At 49.2% G+C, this 19,772-nt stretch overlaps 1 protein-coding gene across 33 annotated transcripts in view; it reads left to right on the plus strand.

The window, feature by feature from the left end:
- The window catches only part of ODF2 (outer dense fiber of sperm tails 2), a 49,149-nt gene that overhangs the window by 27,370 nt on the left and 2,007 nt on the right, over window positions 1-19,772 (plus strand). For 32 of the 33 annotated variants that reach the window (XM_031654594.1, XM_031654598.1, XM_031654605.1 and 29 more), the window contains 12 exons: window positions 1,113-1,184; window positions 2,340-2,411; window positions 3,496-3,612; window positions 4,267-4,452; window positions 4,929-5,038; window positions 7,087-7,222; window positions 11,578-11,688; window positions 11,853-11,957; window positions 13,976-14,134; window positions 15,838-15,938; window positions 17,880-18,042; window positions 18,484-18,609. In XM_031654594.1, the coding sequence (XP_031510454.1) occupies window positions 1,113-1,184; window positions 2,340-2,411; window positions 3,496-3,612; window positions 4,267-4,452; window positions 4,929-5,038; window positions 7,087-7,222; window positions 11,578-11,688; window positions 11,853-11,957; window positions 13,976-14,134; window positions 15,838-15,938; window positions 17,880-18,042; window positions 18,484-18,609 (1,458 nt within the window). The remainder of the gene's footprint in view (window positions 1-1,112; window positions 1,185-2,339; window positions 2,412-3,495; window positions 3,613-4,266; window positions 4,453-4,928; window positions 5,039-7,086; window positions 7,223-11,577; window positions 11,689-11,852; window positions 11,958-13,975; window positions 14,135-15,837; window positions 15,939-17,879; window positions 18,043-18,483; window positions 18,610-19,772) is intronic. The other variant, XR_004178018.1, reaches the window with a different exon arrangement.

The raw sequence follows: 19,772 nt of genomic DNA on the forward strand, positions 1-19,772 counted from the left end.
TTAAATGGTGTTCAAATTTATATCTCAATAAAGCTGTTCTTAAAAATTAAGTAACGGCTGGGCACAGTGGCTCACGCCTATAATCCCAGAACTTTGGGAGGCCAAGGCAGGCGGATCGCCTGAGGTCAGGAGTTTGAGACCAGCCTGGCCAATATGGTGAAACCCCATCTCTGCTAAAAATACAAAAATTAGCCAGGCATGGTGGCAGTTATCTGTAATCCCAACTACTCGGGAGGCTGAGGCAGAAGAATCGCTTGAACCCGAGAGGCGGAGGTTGCAGTGAGCCGAGATCGTGCCATCGTGCCATCTCACTCCAGCCTGGGGTACAAGAGTGAGACTTTGTCTCTAAAAAATAAAAAAATTTAAAAAAATTAACACATAAATACAATGTGATATTATTTTCCTAAAGTTACACTTGAATCCCTTCCCGCTTCCCCCAGAGAAAAACAGTATTTCTCTTGATGTGGCAAATTACTGTTTCATTACAGAGAAACAGGATTTGAATATAATATTGAATTCTGTAAAGTATTTTCAATACAGAGAAATACAGTATTTCTCTCTTAGATGCAGAGAAAAAGGATGGGAAGGATACTCCTCAAACTAATAGTAGTAGAGTAGGGTTTGGAGGTGGGTACAGGAGGAACTGTAGCTTTATTAGTATTCAGTATTTCATAGTGAGAATATATTCACCTATTACTTTTCAAATTAGAAATACAGCTTTTTGGGCCAGGTGTCGTGGCTCACACCTGTTATCCTGGCACTTGGGGAGGCCAAAGCAGGCAGATAGTTTGAACCTAGGAGTTCAAGACCAGCCTGGGCAAACAGAGATACCCTCCAACTCTACAAATAATAATAATGTTTAAAAAGTCGGGCATGGTAATGCATACTTGTGGTTCCAGCTACTAGGTCGGCTGAGATGGGAGGATGGCTTGAGCCCAGAAGGACCAGGCTGCAGTGAGCTGTGACTGCATCACTGCACTCCAGCCTGGGCAACAGAGTAAGACTCAAAAAAATATATATATAATTTTTGGAAAAGGTAAAGAATCAATAAAATGTAGACATCTGGGTTTATTGCTTAATGACTTGACCTTTTCCTTTGCCTTTCTTTGAAGGATTCTGAAAGACTAATGGAGCAACAAGGAGCACTACTGAAACGGCTGGCGGAGGCCGACTCAGAGAAAGCGGTATCTGAGGCTCCCCCTGTCTACTCTAGTGGGTACAGGTGGCAAGGGTGTTGTTCCGCTACAAAGTGTAGAGGCGCTTGGATCAAGGCAGGAGGGCTGGAGCATTTCGCTGGGTCTTAGTTTCATGATCCATAAAATGGGCTGATGTCCTCCTGTCCTGCCTGTTCTGATAGGCTTGTGTAGTTAGTTACTTGAGACCTTGAACCACAAAGCTGGACACCAACATGAAGGCAGGTAATAATGATGTTGGATTTGTAAATCATCCGTGTCTGTTAAAGCTGGATTTCCTTATTTGTATTATGGATTGAAAGCCATCAAAAAGCACACACCTTTGGACTCAGTAATCCTAATTCTAGGAGTCTCTCCCAAAGCAGCATGTTTCAAAGTCTATTCATGGAACCCTAAGTTCCTTGAGATGTTAATGAGTGCAAGAAACCAAAGGGGAGGTTCCATAGCCAGTTAAATTTGGGAAACCATAGGCTGGCCTGAACATAAAGTTCAACAGCTTTTTCCAAGACTTTTTTGGAGTGTCTGCTGTATTAATGCTTTTGTAAGTCTCCAAGAGAGGGGAGGGAGATGGAGGCCCAGTTTCCCAAGGTGTGGCCTGTTTCTTCTGATGCTTAGTCAAGGAAGGAGTGGAGATGCAGCAAGCTTGGCGATAATGCATTCCCAGCTCAAGAACCCTTGTTAAGTTATGATATACGTCAGTAACTTGAAACATCAAGCAGCTCTTTCGAAAGATGCAGAAGATTTAATCACATTGTGGTCAAAATGAGATTTTAGGCTATGGAACAAAGTAGGCATATGACTTTTTTTTTTTTAAAGGGTGCTGAGTATATGACTTTTAATATGCATTAACTAGTTATTTCTACATGGGGGGTCACGGGGTTTCTTTGGAGGAGTTTTTTGGTGTGTTCTCAATGTTTTCTACAATTAACATTACTGTTCTTAAATTGTAAAATAAATACATGTTCATTGTTTAAAAAAATTTTTTAAATGCATGTGTTAGGTGCTTCTGACATGGATCTCTGACATGGGCCAATATACATAGGACTTTGGGCCCCAGTGGCCAGGCACTCAGAAGTCTCTGTCCTCCCTGGGCTGGGCCCCTTTGCCCTTCCCAGGAGGCACCTGACAGCCTGTGTTCTCTTCCAGCGCCTGCTGTTACTGCTGCAAGACAAGGACAAGGAGGTGGAAGAGCTCCTTCAGGAAATACAATGTGAGAAGGTATTGTCCCCAGCAGTTGTGCTTTTTCTTTTTCTTTTTTTTTTTTTTTTTTTTGAGACGGAGTCTTGCTCTGTCGTCAGGCTGGAGTGCACTGGCGCAATCTCAGCTCACTGCAACCTCTGCCTCCCGGGTTTGAGCGATTCTCCTGCCTCAGCCTCCCAGGTAGCTGGAACTACAGGTGTGCGCCACCATGCCGAGCTAATTTTTGTATTTTTAGTAGAGATGGGGTTTCACCATGTTGGCCATAATGGTCTTGATTTCTTGACCTCGTGATCTGTCTGCCTCGGCCTCCCAAAGTGCTGGGATTACAGGCATGAGCCACTGCGCCCAGCCGCAGTTGTGCATTTTTATGAGCCAGTAGAACATAATGGATATGCAGAGAGCTGGGTTCAAATCCTGCCTTTGGGCCGGGTGCAGTGGCTCATGTCTGGCACTTTTTTTGAGACCAGCCTAGGCCTCTCCCTAGCAATTTGGGAGGCCAATGCAGGAGGATTGATTGAGGCCAGGAGTTCGAGACCATCCTGGGCAACACAGAGAGACCCCATCTCTGCGAAATAAAAATAAAAATTTAAAAAAATCAGCCAGGTGTGGTGGCATGCACCTGTAGTTCCAGCTACTCTGGATGCTGAGATGGGAGGATCACTTGAGCCTGGGAGACTGAGGCTGCAATGAGTCGTGGTCATGCCACTGCACTCTAGCCTTGGCAACAGAGTGATACACTGATTCAAAAAAAAAAAAATTGTTGACCAGGCACGGTGGCTCACGCCTGTAATCCTAGCACTTTGGGAGGCCGAGGAGGGTGGATCACTTGAGGTCAGGAGATCGAGACCAGTCTGGCCAACATGGTGAAACCCTGTCTCTACTAAAAATACAAAAAACTAGTTGGGTTTAATGGCATGTGCCTATAACTCCAGCGACTCAGGAGGCTGAGGCGGAAGAATTGCTGGAGCCCAAGAGGTGGAGGTTCCAGCGAGCCGAGATTGTGCCACTGCACTCCAGCCTGGGAAACAGAGCGAGACTCCGTCTGAAAAAAACAAACAAAAAAAAATATTGTGCCTCCATCACTTTCTCTGTCTCTCCACAGGCTCAAGCAAAGACAGCCTCTGAGCTTTCTAAATCCATGGAGTCCATGCGTGGGCATTTGCAGGCACAGCTTCGGTCCAAAGAAGCTGAGAACAGTCGCCTGTGCATGCAGATCAAGGTACCTATTGGCCCCACAAGTGGGAAAAGAGGAGGCAAGGCCTGCCAATTTGATGGTGGTGGCCTGGCCCGGTATCACACTCAGGAAGTGTGCCTCCAAAGGTTTCTGAGACAGCTGATGACAAAATACTCAGGCCTCAAGAGACATTCTAGGACAGTGGCAAGAGCAGTGGACAGAGACCCAGGAGGTGTTGGGCATCCTTCCCAGCAGTGACGGGGTTGTGTGCCATGTCCCCAGGCCTATCACTTAATCCCCTAGGCCCTCAGTTCTCCTAATTACCCAAGAGAAAGGGATGGTCTCTTTGTAGCCCAGGGGTCCTCTGAGGTCATACATCTGCTGAGTGACCAAGGAATTATCTCTGAACACAAGGCTGGGAGTTCAGGGAAGGATTCCAGAGCAGTTCTGACCTAATATCAAGACTAATATCAAGACCCCATGGGCTGAGAGATCCAGGGAGGTATCGTGGGAGCTGGGAGGGACCATGTCTCTGGTCCGAGTTAGGGGAGCCTCTTACACAGCTGAGCATCTGTTTTCTGTCTTCCTCGTTTCCTCTTTGCTCTTGCCTTTTCCTCTCTTTCTCCACCCTCTGCTTTGCCTTCCCACAACCTCCTTGTCTCTCTTCTCCCTCTCTGTCCCAACCCTTCCCCCTTCCAGAATCTGGAGCGCAGCGGGAATCAGCACAAGGCAGAAGTGGAGGCCATCATGGAGCAGCTGAAGGAGTTGAAGCAGAAGGGAGACCGAGACAAAGAGAGCTTGAAGAAGGCCATCCGTGCCCAGAAGGAGCGAGCCGAGAAGAGCGAGGAGTACGCCGAGCAGCTGCACGTGCAACTCGCCGACAAGGTCACAGGCCTGGGGTGCCCAGCTCCTCACCTGCCCTGTGGAGGGCTGCGTGATAGCAGAGGGGTGGTTGGCCAGATGGGTAGTGGAGGGGTGGGTGGATGAGGGATGGTAGTGGTGGAAAGGATAGATGACTGGGGAGGAGGGAGAGGGAGTTAAGGGGATCAAATGGGTAAAAGCTGGATGGGTGGGTGGCTGGAGATGATTGGAGGCTTTGTAGGAGAGTTCAGCCATGTCAACTTTGTGGGTGAGAATGATGGTCAAGGAAGGATTTACAAACAGGACACATTTGATTGCTAGAAATCTGGGAGCACTAACTGAGCTCCCACTGTCACTCCCAGCGCCCCCTAGAAAGGTGAATTCCAGAATGAGGTTTAGGTTACCAGGGTGAGAAACCACCTAGGATGAGCCTGCTCCCAGCTCCTGGCAGCCTCAGCACTGACACTAGGCTGACAGGCGCTGTTGTCCCGTGTTCCCAGGATCTTTATGTCGCTGAAGCTTTATCCACTCTGGAGTCCTGGAGAAGCCGCTACAACCAAGTCGTAAAAGACAAGGGAGACCTCGAGCTGGAAATTATTGTCCTGAATGAGTACGTCTTAGAGTAGGAGAGGGAACATGGGGCTGTTGAGGGACTTGGGTGTGCAGGTGGGAGGAGCCTGGTGGCTCAGGGAAGGCCACATGACTGCTGTTTGTACTGTCCGGGCTGGGGGCTGCACTGGGCTGTGATGTGGGCAGCCCTGAGCTGGGCTTTCTGGTTGGAGCTGGGGTGCAGGCTCTGGCCCTAGTCCTGGGGTCCTACCCTACTGTTAGGCACTGAGTAGGGGCCGGGTCTCTGCTCACAGAGGTGTGAGTCTGACTTCAGCACGTGGGCCTGAGCCTGTCCCCAGTCTGCACAGCATTTGAAATGGGCACCCTGGTGTCCTCATTCCTATTCTTGGGGAATGGGGCAGATGGTGACCCAAGTGTCTTCTCTCTGTTGTCTGCCCAGGGACAGCAGCTGTTTGCCAGTGCCTGCCAGTCAGTAGGTCAGTGGTATGGCATGGGAGTAGGGGGCAAAAGTGGCCCCACGTTGCAAGTGACTGAGCCGACACCTTTCTTGTCACTGGCGAACTGTGAGCAGCGACCATTCCATCATTCTCATTTGTTCCTTCATTTATTGGAAAAATATGTATTGAGCATCTACCGTATACCAAGCTGCTGTGTGCTGGCCATCAGGGTTATAGCAGTAAGAAGACAAATGCATGCCTTGCCCTCTACTCTGTAGAGGAGATAGGGCTACAAGAGGCACGGACTCCCTGGACTAAGGATAGGTCATGGGGGAGCTCATTTAATCTCCCAGGTCGGGAAAGTCTCTTACTATATTCACCTCAACTTAGCAAACATGTTCTGAGAACCCACTATGTGCCAGGCTGTATGCCAGCTGCTGTCCTTAGGGAGTTCTCTGTCTAGTAGGAGAACATAGATACCTAAGACAGAAGCATACGTGGTACAGGGGAGGAGTCAGGGACAAGATGTCTGAACTGAGTTTTTAAGTGTGAGTAGGAGTTTGCCAGGTGAACTTGAGTTGCCAGCAAACTGACATGTTTGCTCGGGCCTGGTCAGTGTTCAGTGGTGGACTGTAATTGGTCAATACTGAGAGCACGTATTGTGCAAAAGTTTTTTGATGGGTCTGTGGTCAAGATAGAGGAGTAAGCACCTGTGAGCCCCAGGGCTCCTCTTGAGGCCACAGTCTCTGCTCTTTGACTGATGATAGCTTTGCTGAGTGACTGAGGGAGCAGCAGGGAGCAGAAAGGACTGGGGGTGGGGCAGGCAGCTGGCTCCTAAGTTGGCGTCTTTCTCTCTATTTGTGCCTTTTTCCCACACCACACTCATTGCTGTTCCTGCCTGTGCTAGGTGGGTATTCATATGTGAACGAGCCAATCATGGCACCAGCCCCCTGCTGGGGGCACAAAAGCCCAGGGTGCTCAGGGCCTGGCTGGAGAGGAATGCCTAGGTGATAATCTCTGCCCACCAGCCTGGGAGTCCAGGACGGGATTCCAGAAGAGTCTGTCCTAACACCAAGACCTGATAGGCAGAGAGATTCAGGGAGGAGTTGTAGGGAGTTGGGAAGGGTCCTTGCCTTCAAAGAGTGTCTTGGTCTCATGAGAGGATCAAGATGGGTACACATCCCTCTCTCTCTCTTATTTTTAAAGTGGAGACAAAGTCTTGCTCTTTCACCCAGGCTATAGTGCAGTGGCACCAGCATAGCTCACTGCAACCTTCAACTGCTAGGCTCAAGCAGTCCTCCCGCCTTGGCCTCCCAAAGCCCTGGGACTACAGGTGTGAGCCACCACACCCAGCCCACACTTCTCTTAATGAGTCATTGCTTGTTGTTGAATTGTAGATGGTTTGTTGGAAGGGGAGGTATGGGAGACATATCTTAATGGACGTTGTTCGGAGGTGCGACAGGCATGGGAGTGCCACAGCAGCAATGCCGAGGCAGGGCAGCAGAGTTGCTTCTCAGTATGGAGATTGGGGAGCAGGCAGGCAGTATGTTGAGTGGTGAGAACACTTGGTCCCTCACCACACAATGACCTGGGTTCTTTAGAACCTGTGTAATTGATTGTCTCTGTCTGCTTTCACTTTGTGATCTTCCAGCCGGGTAACAGATCTCGTAAACCAACAACAAACCTTGGAGGAGAAGATGCGGGAAGACCGGGATAGCCTGGTGGAGAGACTACACCGTCAGACTGCTGAGTATTCCGCATTCAAGCTGGAGAATGAGAGACTGAAGGTTCGCGTGAGAGCTGGGGACCAGGCATCTGGGTGGGGCCCAGTGAGCTGATGACCAGGTCTTGTCTTAAGTGGGCCTGGGGGCATCGGACTAAGACGGAGTCAGAAAAGCCTGGATTTGACCAGGCGTGGTGGTTTAGGCCTGTAATCCCAGCACTTTGGGAGGCCAAGGCAGGAGGATCACTTGAGCGTAGGAGTTTGAAACCAGCCATGGGCAACATGGCGAAATTCTATCTCTACAAAACATACAAAAAGTAGCCAGGCGTGGAGTCATGTGCCTATAATCCCAGCTACTCAGGAGGCTGAGGTGGGAGAATCGCTTGAGCCTGGGAGGTTGAGGCTGCAGTGAGCCAAGATCGCACCGCTGCACTCCAGCCTGGAAAACAATCTGCCAGTAACGTGATGATTATCTCCATTAAATGAGAATAAGGGGCCGGGCGTGGTGACTCACGTCTGTAATCCCAGCACTTTGGGAGGCTGAGGCAGGCGGATCACCTGAGGTCAGGAGGTCAAGACCAGCCTGGCCAACATAGTGAAACCCTATCTCTACTAAAAATACAAAAACAGTTAGCTGGGCATGGTGGCATGTGCCTGTAATCCCAGCTACTCAGGAGGCTGAGGCAGGAGAATTGCTTGAGCCCGGGAAGTGGAGGTTGCGGTGAGCTGAGATCGCGCCACTGCACTCCAGCCTGGGCGAAAAAAAAAAAAAAAGAAATGAGAATAAGGAAACCGAGGCCGAGAGAGAGGTCAAGTTTCTTGTCAAGATTTTGCCCTAGGAAGTATCGGAGTTGAGATTTGAACTCGAGTCTGACTCTGGAGCCCTAGCTCTTAACCTCACCATACCCTCCTTTCAGCCTGCTGGGGCGAGAGGCACCTGAGCAGAGGTTGACATTTCAGAGAGAGGTTTTATCTTGGTTTTTTGTTGATCTGGGCAATAATATCTAGCTTTATTTTTTCACTGATTTTGTTTTTTCTTGTTAAGATTGATTGTAAGGGAGAATAACATAAGGAAAAGTACACAGATCCTAGAATTTTCATAAAGTGAATATACTTTATCCATCAGTCACTCTGATTGAACCTTGCCTGCACCCTAGTGACCTTTCTTGTTACTAATACACCTGTAAAGGTAACTGCTAGCCCATCTCCTGTCACCACAAGTTAGTTGCCTGCTTTTAACTTTAGAGATTTGAGTAGTTTGAATACCCTCGGGCCTGGCTTCTACTCCGCAAGTTTGCTGAGCCAGCCCCATTGTTTGTAGCAGTTTATTCATCCTCAGTCCTCTAGGGTATGCCGTTATATGAATACACCACAGTATATTTGTCCATTCTACTGTCAGTGGACATTTGGGTTTCCATAGTGTTGCTGTGAACATCTTTGTATGTCTTTAGGTGTACACATTTGGTGCGTCTTTATTGTCTATATACCTTGAAGTAGAACTGCCAGGTCATCACTGGGTGTGCATAAGTCTATATTTGGTAGATGTCACTGAATAGTAAAGCATGTTACTAAGTAGTAAAGTAGTTATTGGTAGATGTTACTGAACAGTAAAGTAGTTGAACAAATCTCCACACCTGTCAGTGGTGAGTAAAAGGGTAACAGTCGCTCTGGCCTCCTTGGCAATGCTTGGTACTGAGTGTCTATTTTATGTTAGCTACTCTGGTGGGAGTGTACTAGTATCTCATTATATAGTGCAGTTGTCAGATACATTAAAAGTAACATGTGAGTCTTAACAGTTATTTAGGAGGGCAGCCATGGTGGCTCACACATGTAATCCCAATGCGGGAGGACTGCTTGAGGCCAGGAGTTCTAGACCAGCCTGGGCAACCCCAGCAAGACCCCATTTCTACAAAAAAATTTTAAAAGCCAACAATTATTTAGGGGATTAGTTATAGTATGGTGCATCTGTGTAGTGTATTACATTGTGGCCCTTCAAAATGATGTTTGTAGAAGTATATTTTCCTAATATAATTTTTTTGGTTTTTTTTGAGACAGAGTCTTGCTCTGTTGCCCAGGCTGGAGTGAAGTGGCACGATCTTGGCTCACTGCAACCTCCACCTTCCGGGATCAAGCGATTCTCCTGCCTCAGCCTCCCAAGTAGCTGGGATTACAGGCATCCGCCACTATGCCCAGCTAATTTTTTGTATTTTTAGTAGAGACAGGGTTTCACCACGTTGGTCAGGCTGGTCTCGAACTCCTGACCTCAATTCACCTGCCTCGGCCTCCCAAAGTGTTGGGATTACAGACGTGAGCCACCACGCCTGGCCTTTCCTAGTATGATTATAAAAGTTAAATATGCTCATAGTAAAAGTTCAAAACATTACAGAAACGTGATATAGACGTGAAGATCTCCACTAGCCATGAACATGTATTTTTCTAGATTTTCCCCCAGTACTAACATAATCAAGCACATACACATCCACTCATCCATCCATTATTCTGTCACTTGCTTTTCTGATTTAACCATATTTACAGACATCTGTTAAGGTTGGATTTTTGAGCTTTATCTCTCTTTTAAGTGACTACTACTTATTTTATTCATTTGATACACCATTTTATATTGTTCCATCTAAGATGAGTATTTGGGTTACAGGAAGACATTTATTTTATTCTTTAAATTTCCCACCTGCATTGTAAGTTCAGAGGACATTATTGACTTGAGAGAAATTCACAACCTTATTTTTATTTATTTTTTTTTTTTTGAGACAGAGTCTCACTGTGTCGCCCAGGCTGGAGCGCAGTCGTGCTATCTCGGCTTGCTGCAACCAACCTCCACCTCCCAGGTTCAAGCGATTCTTCTGCCTCAGCCTCCCAAGTAGCTGGGACTACAGGCGCACGCCAGCACATCTGGCTGATTTTTGTATTTTTAGTAGAGACCCGGCTTCACAGGATTAGCCAGGCTGGTCTTGAACTCCTGACCTCGTGGTCCTACCACCTTGGCCTCCCAAAGTGCTGGGATTACAGGCATGAGCCACTGCACCCAGCCCACAACATATTGTTAATTTATAAAGTATGTTACGGCTGGACATGGTGGCTCACGCCTATAATCTCAGCACTTTGGGAGGCCAAGGCAGGCAGATCATGTGAGTTCAGAAATTTGATATCAGCCTGGCCAACATGGTAAAACCCCATCTCTACCAAAAATATAAAAAATTAGCCGGGTGTGGTAGTGTGTGCCTGTAATCCCAGCTACTCAGGAGGCTGAGGCAGGAGAATAGCTTGAACCTGGGAGGTGGAGGTTGCATTGAACTGAGATTGTGTCTTTGCACTCCAGGCTGGGCGACAGAGCGAGACTCCACCTCAAAAATAAACAGCCGGGCGCGGTGGCCCACGCGTGTAATCCCAGCACTTTGGGAGGCGGAGGCGGGTAGATCACAAGGTCAGGAGTTCAAGACGAGCCTGGCCAATATGGTGAAACCCTGTCTCTACTAAAAATATAAAAATTAGCCAGGCGTAGTGGCAGATGCCTGTAGTCCCAGCTACTCGGGAGGCTGAGGCAGGAGAATTGCTTGAACTCTGGGGCAGAGGTTGTAGTGAGCTGAGATCGGGCCACTGCACTCCAGCCTGGGTGACAGAGCGAGACTCTGTCTCATAAATAAATAAATAAATAAATAAATAAATAAATAACACATTTAAACAAAAAGTATGTTACATACAACCTGGCAGATCCCATGGCGGGGAAAAAGTATGTTACATAGCAGTAAGTATAGTATAGTCTCATTCTTTTTGACAGAAACGAAAAAGTTATGCAGCTATAGATGTAAAGCTATATCCCAAGTCATTAAGCATTAGGATTAGTGTGTATTGGTTTTATCTCCATTTTCTTTTTTGAGACAGAGTCTAGTTCTGTCGCCCAGGCTGGAGTGCAGTGGCGCGATCTCGGCTCACTGCAAGCTCCACCTCCCGGGTTCACGCCATTCTCCTGGCTCAGCCTCCCAAGTAGCTGGGACTACAGGCGCCCACCACCACATCCGGCTAATTTTTTGTATTTTTAGTAGAGACGGGGTTTCACTGTGATCTCGATCTCCTGACCTCGTGATCCGCCCGCCTCGGCCTCCTGAAGTGCTGGGATTACAGGCGTGAGCCACCGTGCCCGGCTGGTTTTATCTCCATTTTCTTTAATGATTATATATTGCTTTTGGAATAAGAAAAAACAGAAGTAATTTATTTGCATCTCTATTCACCTGAGGTGGTAACATTAGGAGTCTTACCTGCTTCTCGGTGCTTCTCTCAGGCAAAGTGCTTTGTGGGTTAGAGTAGGGGGCCTTTCCTTTGCTGGTTCCTTGGATAGAGTTGAGGGTAGGAGGTCCACCTGTTGCAGAACCTTCCTGTGGGTTACTCATGAGCCATCCCTTCTAGGCCAGCTTTGCTCCAATGGAGGACAAGCTCAACCAGGCACACCTCGAGGTCCAGCAGCTGAAGGCCTCAGTGAAGAACTATGAGGGGATGATTGACAACTATAAGAGTCAGGTAGGCCTCACTGGGGCCCTGGCCCTTCCAAGCAGTGCCCACCCTGCCCCCATCAGACTGGGGGCTCCCTACCAGGCCAATCCCAGGAAGGGTTGGGTATGGAAGATGGTTTTCACCAAAACGTGGCTTTGCCTAAGAGGAACCACCGTGTTGTTGGTCCTTAGGTGATGAAGACCAGATTGGAGGCTGATGAAGTAGCTGCCCAGCTAGAACGCTGTGACAAAGAGAACAAGATCCTTAAAGATGAGATGAACAAAGAGATTGAGGCGGTACTGCTTTCCTTCCTTGCTTTCTTCTCCTACCCAATTCCGTATCTAACTCAATGACTGTGAGTGTGTTCCTCTCGTTTGCCTTTGACCCCACCTGATTTGGGCAACAAAGATGAGCTCATTTTCTCATTGGTGGACTGATCTACTCTACCCGTGTCTCTCTCTCCTCTGTCTCTTTCTTGTCTCCTCTCTTCTCTCTCTCATGCTGCTGCTTTGTCTTGTTTTTTTTTTTTTTTTTCTCTTGGTTTTCTTCTATCTCCTTTTCAATTTCCTTAAAACAATAACAACAACAAAAACCCTCCTGGCCAGGCGCAGTGGCTCACACCTGTAATCCCAGCACTTTGGGAGACTGAGGCAGGCAGGTCAACTGAGGTCGGGAGTTCAAGACCAGCCTGACCAACATGGCGAAATACCCTGTCTCTACTAAAATACCAAAATTAGCCGAGCATGGTGGCACATGCCTGTAATCCCAGCTACTTGGGAGACTGAGGCAGGAGAATCGCTTGAACCCGGGAGGCGGAGGTTGCAGTGAGCCGAGATCGTGCCATTGCACTCCAGCCTGGGCAACAGGAGTAAAACTCTGTCTCAAAAAAAAAAAAAAAAAAAATTCCTGGCCGGGCGCGGTGGCTCAAGCCTGTAATCCCAGCACTTTGGGAGGCCGAGACGGGCGGATCACGAGGTCAGGAGATCGAGACCATCCTGGCTAACACGGTGAAACCCCGTCTCTACTAAAAATACAAAAAATTAGCCGGGCGAGGTGGCGGGCGCCTGTAGTCCCAGCTACTTGGGAGGCTGAGGCAGGAGAATGGCGTAAACCCGGGAGGCGGAGCTTGCAGTGAGCAGAGATCCGGCCACTGCACTCCAGCCTGGGTGACAGAGCGAGACTCCGTCTCAAAAAAAAAAAAAAAAAAAAAATTCCTGCTTGGAGCATCCAAGTAGACAGAAATCTACAGTTATGCCAGGTCTTTGGCATGCCCATTTCATTCTATATGGTGTCTTTATTTTGTACCAACCAGAAAATATGTCTCCCATCCTCTTCCCAAAAAGCCTTATTCTTCTGCAGATGCTTTGGCTGATTAGAGCAGGGGGATTATCTTAATGGTTACCTTGGAGATGGGCTGAGTCCAGGCTCAGCCACTAATTTGTTTCATAATCAGAGAGGAGCAAGTCAAACTCCTCTCTGATCCTCAGTCTCCATGTTAAGTAGAAGGATGGACTGAGACCAGGTATTTCTCACCTTTCCCTCTGACCTGTAGCATTGTGACTGCTTTCCTAGGGGCTTTAGAGTTAGACTAGACTTTTTAAATTTTTTTTTTTTTTTTGAGACTGAGTCTTGCTGTGTCACCCAGGCTGGAGTGCAGTGGCCCAGGCTGGAGTGCAGTGGCATGATCTCAGCTCATTGCAACCTCTACTTCCTGGGTTCAAGCGATTCTCCTGCTTCAGCGTCCCAAGTAGCTGGGACTACAGGCGTGTGCCACCACTCCCAGCTAATTTTTGTATTTTTAGTAGAGACGGGGTTTCACCATGTTGGCCAGGGTAGTGTCAAACTCCTGACCTCAAATGATCTGCCCCCCTTGGCTTCCAGAGTGCTGAGATTACAGGCGTGAGCCACTGTGCTTGACTTGGAGTTAGACTAGACTTTAATCCTGTGTTTACCAGTTTGTAGCTGAATGACCTTGGGCAAATGACTTAGCTCTCTTGATCCTTACTATCCTTATATGGGGACAGCATCACCTGTTTTACAGGTTGTCTGAATTAAATGAGCAAGTGTGCAGAGCCCCTGGTACAATGCCTGGGTCTTGGTGTTTGCTGTGTGGTTGCCATTGTTATTGGATAACTAAGTGAATGGCAAGCCACCTGCTCAGTGGCCAGCAGGGAGCGTAGGCCACACTTCTGCTGTGATTTTGCAGGATCCTCCACTGGGGACTGTGTCAGCCCTGCCTAACTCTAAAGGACTCTGCCTGGCTCCACTAGGAGCCAGGCCTTTCCCAACTGTGGGTCTTTCCTTCCTGCTTCAGGCACGAAGGCAGTTCCAGTCTCAGCTGGCTGACCTGCAGCAGCTCCCTGACATCCTGAAGATCACGGAGGCGAAGCTGGCTGAGTGCCAAGACCAACTGCAGGGCTATGAGCGGAAGAACATCGACCTCACAGCCATCATATCAGACCTGCGCAGCCGGGTAAGGGACTGGCAGAAAGGGTCCCATGAACTGACCCGAGCAGGGGCCCGCATACCAAGATGAGCTGCACGCCCCCCAAGGGAGGACTACTTCCTTTTTCTTGGCTGCCGCTTTTTAAAAGGAGTGAGCTATCATCAGTGCTGTGAAATAAAAGTCTGGTGTGCCAAATGCCATGTGTTTGCACAAAGTGATTGTAGTTATAGGAGCCGTCACTTGCGTGGAGTCACTGGGCCCTCCTGCTGTTGCCCCCACCCAAGACTGCTGCCTCTGCCTGCCTCTGCCTGTATGCTCTGCTGCTGTCCTCAGCTCCACATCCACAGCTGGGAGGTGCCAGCAGACACCGAGCTGTAGAATTTCTTTTTCTCTTGCTCTTGCTTCAGCTGCTTCTCCTGACTCTTAACATTCACTGCCTGAGATTCTGTCCTGAAAGAAGCAAGCAGTCCCTTTCTCCCAGAAGCAGTCTGTCTCTGGGTTACTAGAACCATGCCTACTGCCTACAGTGTCCAAGAACTTATATACCACCCATTTGCAGCATGACCTTGGGCAAGGCCCCTTCCCCACTCTTTTTTTTTTTTTTTTTTTGAGACGGAGTATCGCTCTGTCGCCCAGGCTGGAGTGCAGTGGTGCGATCTCGGCTTACTGCACGCTCCGCCTCCCAGGTTCACGCCATTCTCCTGCCTTAGCCTCCTGAGTAGCTGGGACTACAGGCGCCCGCCACGACGCCCAGCTAATTTTTTGTATTTTTAGTAGAGACAGGGTTTCACCGTGTTAGCCAGGATGGTCTCCATCTCCTGATCTCGTGATCCGCCCGCCTCCGCCTCCCAAAGTACTAGGATTACAGGTGTGAGCCACCGTGCCCAGCTGGCCCCTTCCCCACTCCTGACATGTGTACTTGTGATAATTAGAAAAGGAGCTACCATTTTTTGAGCACCTCTTCTGTGTTCCTGCATTCTCTCATTTAATTCCATCAGGAACTGTGTAAGGTGCATGTGTTATTTCCCCCATTTTACAGAAAGCAGCCCAAGGCATAGAGAGAAGTAATTCCCTACCATCACAGAGCTAGTACTTAGTAAGCAGGGGTTGGAACCCAGCCAGCTCTGTCCGGTTCCCAACCCCATGTTCTCAGTACTGTAACCTTACAGTGCCTGCCTTCTCCGTTGAACCTGAGCATTCTCAGGGCCTTTTAGCCCTGATAGCCGAGGCTTCTGCATAAAGCAGTCCTCTGGGTCTGGGTACATTCTCAAACTTGCCAACTCAAAAGGATTGACAGATTTCCTGTGGTCTTGCCTGCACTTGTCCCCAGTTAAGAGGAGGTTGAGATCAATAGTACCAGCAACATAACAGGTAAAGCTCTCTGGTTGGTTTGTATGGGCCAGTTAGCCCTGTCAGCTGTTTCTGCCTTCTCATTTCTTTCCTGGATCCTAGCTGGGCCTCTCTGAGTGGCCTCCCCTGATCAAGAAAGCATCTTTGTCATTCTTTAGCATCAAACCTGGTTTCTCCCACTGTGGGGACAGCCTTTTGTCTTTGGATTTGGGCCTAACCTATCCCTGCTGTCCTTTCTCCTCTAGGTTGTGCGTTGAGACTTGGACGCCTGCTGAGGGCACTGTGCCCCTTTCCTGGGTGTGGACAACAGGTCATAGGGAGAGGGGAGGGCTCTAGCGGGAAATTCCTTTGTAAACCAGTCTGTGTTCCTGTCATTTTAGATCGAACACCAGGGGGACAAGCTGGAGATGGCGAGAGAGAAACATCAGGCTTCCCAGAAGGAAAATAAACAGCTGAGTCTGAAGGTGGATGAACTGGAGAGGTTAGAGGCACTTGGTCCCATCTCTGTCCTCTTCCTAGGACCTGAGACTTTCAGCCACTTAGCTGTTTTTTGCTTAGTGTGCGGAAGTGTTTGAGGGACTCAAGGCCCTAGAAGGTACTAGGCAGACCTCAGAGGAAAAGCTGCTTCCTTTTCAGTGGTAAGCATTGTGGGAGAGAGCAAGGGGGCCTCTCAGCCTGGGGAGACACTCCATGACAGCGTGATCAGGATCAGCCCACCTGTAGGCACCACCTGTCCCAAAAGGCATGCCTGGTCCAAGCATGCCAGCAGGGCCCAGTTTGAATGCAGCAGCCAGTATACTGTGGTGGGGCCACTTCCCCACTCTTTTCTGCCCTTTCTTGCCAGTCACCCTTCCAAAGACCTTTCTGATCTGACCCTTCTCTGATATTTACGGATTGTTGGAGGCAGTCAGAGGTGAAGGGTACAGCTTTGGGAATCAGAAGCCCTGGCCTTGGGGCCCAGCTCTGCCACTTGCCAGCATTGTGATCTTGAGCAAATCATTTAATTCCTTTGAAGCTCAATTTCCTCTTTTTGAGGAAAGGATCAAGGTAGAGTTAATTTATCTATATCTATCTGTCTATCTGTCTATCAATCAATCAATCAATCAATCAATCAATGAATCATCTCACTCTGTCACCCAGGCTCGAGTGCAGTGGTGCAATCTCAGCTCACTGCAACCTCGACCTCCTTGGCTCAAGCGATTCTCCTGCCACAACCTCCCAAGTAGCTAGGACTACAGACGTACGCCACCACGCCTGGCTAATTTTTGTATTTTTTGTAGAGAAGGGGTTTCGCCGTGTTGCCCAGGCTGCTCCTGAACTGCTGGGCTCAAGCGATCCACCCATCTAGGCCTCCTAGAGTGCTGGGAGTACAGGCGGGAGCCACCACACCTGGCTGATGATAATCTTTTCATGGTGGTAGTGTGAGTCTTCAATGATACAATCCTGGTAAAGGTCCTAGCATGTTACCTGGCATAGAGGAGCGCTCAGTATAGTTTAGCATATGTTATTAGTTAGCTGGTATTATCCCAGTTTTAAATATGAGGAAACTGAGCTTGGGGAGGAGTTAAGTGACTTTCCCAGCATCACACTGTTGGTACCTGGCAAAGCATGACTTAGACCCGTGACTGTCTTCCTTGAGAGCTTATATGAGCATCTGTAAGAGGTGGGCAAGAGTCCTCCAGCCCTGGTCCCAGCCTTAGTTTCAGAGGTGAAGGTGCCTGAGGTCTAGGAGGCTCTAAGTGCCCCAGGGGGCCAGTGCACTTGCAAAGAGGCTACAACCAAGTGGGCTCCTTCCAGGCTCCACCTCTGCTCTGCCCTCCCGGCCTTGGAAATGCAGCTAGATCCTGCAGGCCCTGCAGAGCTCCTTAAATTGGAAGGCATCCTGGAAGTGCACTGAGGACAGTGTGTGTATATCAGGATGGCCACAGCTGCCCTATGGCTGGTCACACAAGATGTTGAGTGGTGTAGCTGAAGTCCCTTTGCTGTGGGAGGCAGCAGTGAACAGCAGAAGTTGAGGGCTTGGGTTTTGGTTACAGACTTGCCAGCTGTGCTGAATTCAGGCCAATGAAGTCCCCTCTCTGAGGCTCGGTCTCTTCATCTCTAAAGTGGGGATAATAGTGGTGCCATTTTTCTGAGCTGCAAGTTGCTGTGTTCCATGTGATGCTATCCACACTTAACACAGTCCACGGTCAGTCTCTGCTTGCGTTCCCACCCTTCACTCTGTTCTCTAACCAGTTGCTCCAGCTGCACAGTCCTTTGGCCACCTTGCTGATCTACAGATTTCTTTGGCTCATTCCTGTGGCTCCTTGGAGATTCTTGGCATGATGAGATCCCCAGTCCAGGAGAGGCTGGCAGCCCCCTGGCGGGGTGGAACATGACAGGTTGGGGTATGCCCAGGATCTGACTGAGTGCTTCCACCTAGGAAACTGGAGGCGACCAGTGCCCAGAATATCGAGTTCCTACAGGTGATTGCCAAGAGGGAGGAGGCAATCCACCAGTCTCAGCTGCGGCTGGAGGAGAAAACACGCGAATGTGGGACCCTGGCAAGGCAGTTGGAGAGCGCCATTGAAGATGCGAGGAGGCAGGTCAGTCCTGATTTCATGAGTGATTAGCTCTGTGACCTTGGGCAAATCACCTAACCTCTCAGCCTATTTCTCCATCTGAAAAATGGGCACACAGTTGTACCCGCTTCATGAATTAGTTGTAAGGATCACATTTTCACTGTAGAGGGCTCAGTGCTTGATATCTGATGATTGCTCATTTACTCACTACCCTCTTGAGCCTCACATAGGCTTACCACATCTTAGGTGGTGACTCCTGGAGCATTGGAAAAGGGCAGGCAAAGCTGGGTGGCACGCATAGTCCCCGTAGTTAGTTCCTGCCCCAACGTTCTAGAGAACACAGTCCACAATGATGTGCAAGTGCTGTCTGCGAGACCAGATAGTGGGAAGGGCCCAGCCTTCTCTTTGCCAAGTGTTCCCCATGTCCAGTAAACCAGCCTCATGTCTGGGCCTTTGAATGTGCAGGTGGAACAAACCAAGGAGCACGCACTGTCCAAGGAGCGAGCAGCCCAGAACAAAATCCTGGACCTTGAGACTCAGCTGAGCAGAACCAAAACTGAACTGAGCCAGCTGCGGCGGAGCCGTGACGATGTGAGTCAGGCTGGTGGGCCGGGCTAGGAGAGTGGGCAGCAAAGCTAGCTTCTGTGGGGCCTATGGGCCAAGGTGTTTTGTTGTTACTGTTTTTGTGAATATGACGTGGTTTCATTTTTCTCCAATCACTTTCCTATCCCTTCAGGATATCCTGGGTAGATATTTATTTATTTAGAGACAGAGTCTCCATGTGTCACGCAGGCTGGAGTGGTATGATCTCGGCTCACTGCAACCTGCACCTCCTTGGTTCATATGATCCCCACCCCACCCTCAGACTCCCGAGTAGCTGGGATTACAAGCATGTGCCACCATCCCTGGCTACCTTTTTGTGTGTATTTTAGTAGAGATGGGGTTTCGCCATGTTGGCCAGGCTGGTCTTCAACTCGTAATCTCAAATGATCTGCCCACCTTGGCCTCCCAAAGTGCTGGGATTACAGGCGTGAACCACTGCACCCAGACTCTTTTCTTTTTTTTTTTTGAGACGGAGTCTTGCTCTGTCACCCAGGCTGGAGTGCAGTGGCCGGATCTCGGCTCACTGCAAGCTCCGCCTCCCGGGTTCACACCATTCTCCTGCCTCAGCCTCCCGAGTAGCTGGGACTACAGGCGCCCGCCACCTCGCCCGGCTAGTTTTTTGTATTTTTAGTAGAGACGGGGTTTCACCGTGTTAGCCAGGATGGTCTCGATCTCCTGACCTCGTGATCCGCCCGTCTCGGCCTCCCAAAGTGCTGGGATTACAGGCTTGAGCCACCGCGCCCGGCCTCTTTTCTTTTTTTTAGATCAAGTTTCACTCTGTCACCCAGGCTAGAGTGCCGTGGTGCTGTCATAGCTCACTGCAGCTCCAAACTTCTGGGATCAAGCAGTCCTCCCACCCCAGCCTCCTGAGTAGCTAGGACTATAGGCACACACCATCACACCCAGCTAATTTTTATATTTTTTGTAGAGATAGAGTTTCACTATGTTGCCCATGTGCTGGTCTTTTTTTTTTTTTTGAGATGGAGTCTCACTCTCACCCAGGCTGGAGTGCAGTGGCAGTGCCATGGCACAATCTCGGCTCACTGCAAACTCCGCCTTCTGGGTTCACGCCATTCTCCTGCCTCAGCCTCCCGAGTAGCTGGGACTACAGGCATGTGCCACCACGCCCGGCTAATTTTTTGTATTTTTAG

The sequence above is a fragment of the Papio anubis genome, chromosome 13 (assembly GCF_008728515.1).
Source record: "Papio anubis isolate 15944 chromosome 13, Panubis1.0, whole genome shotgun sequence".
Taxonomy (NCBI): Eukaryota; Metazoa; Chordata; class Mammalia; order Primates; family Cercopithecidae; genus Papio; species Papio anubis.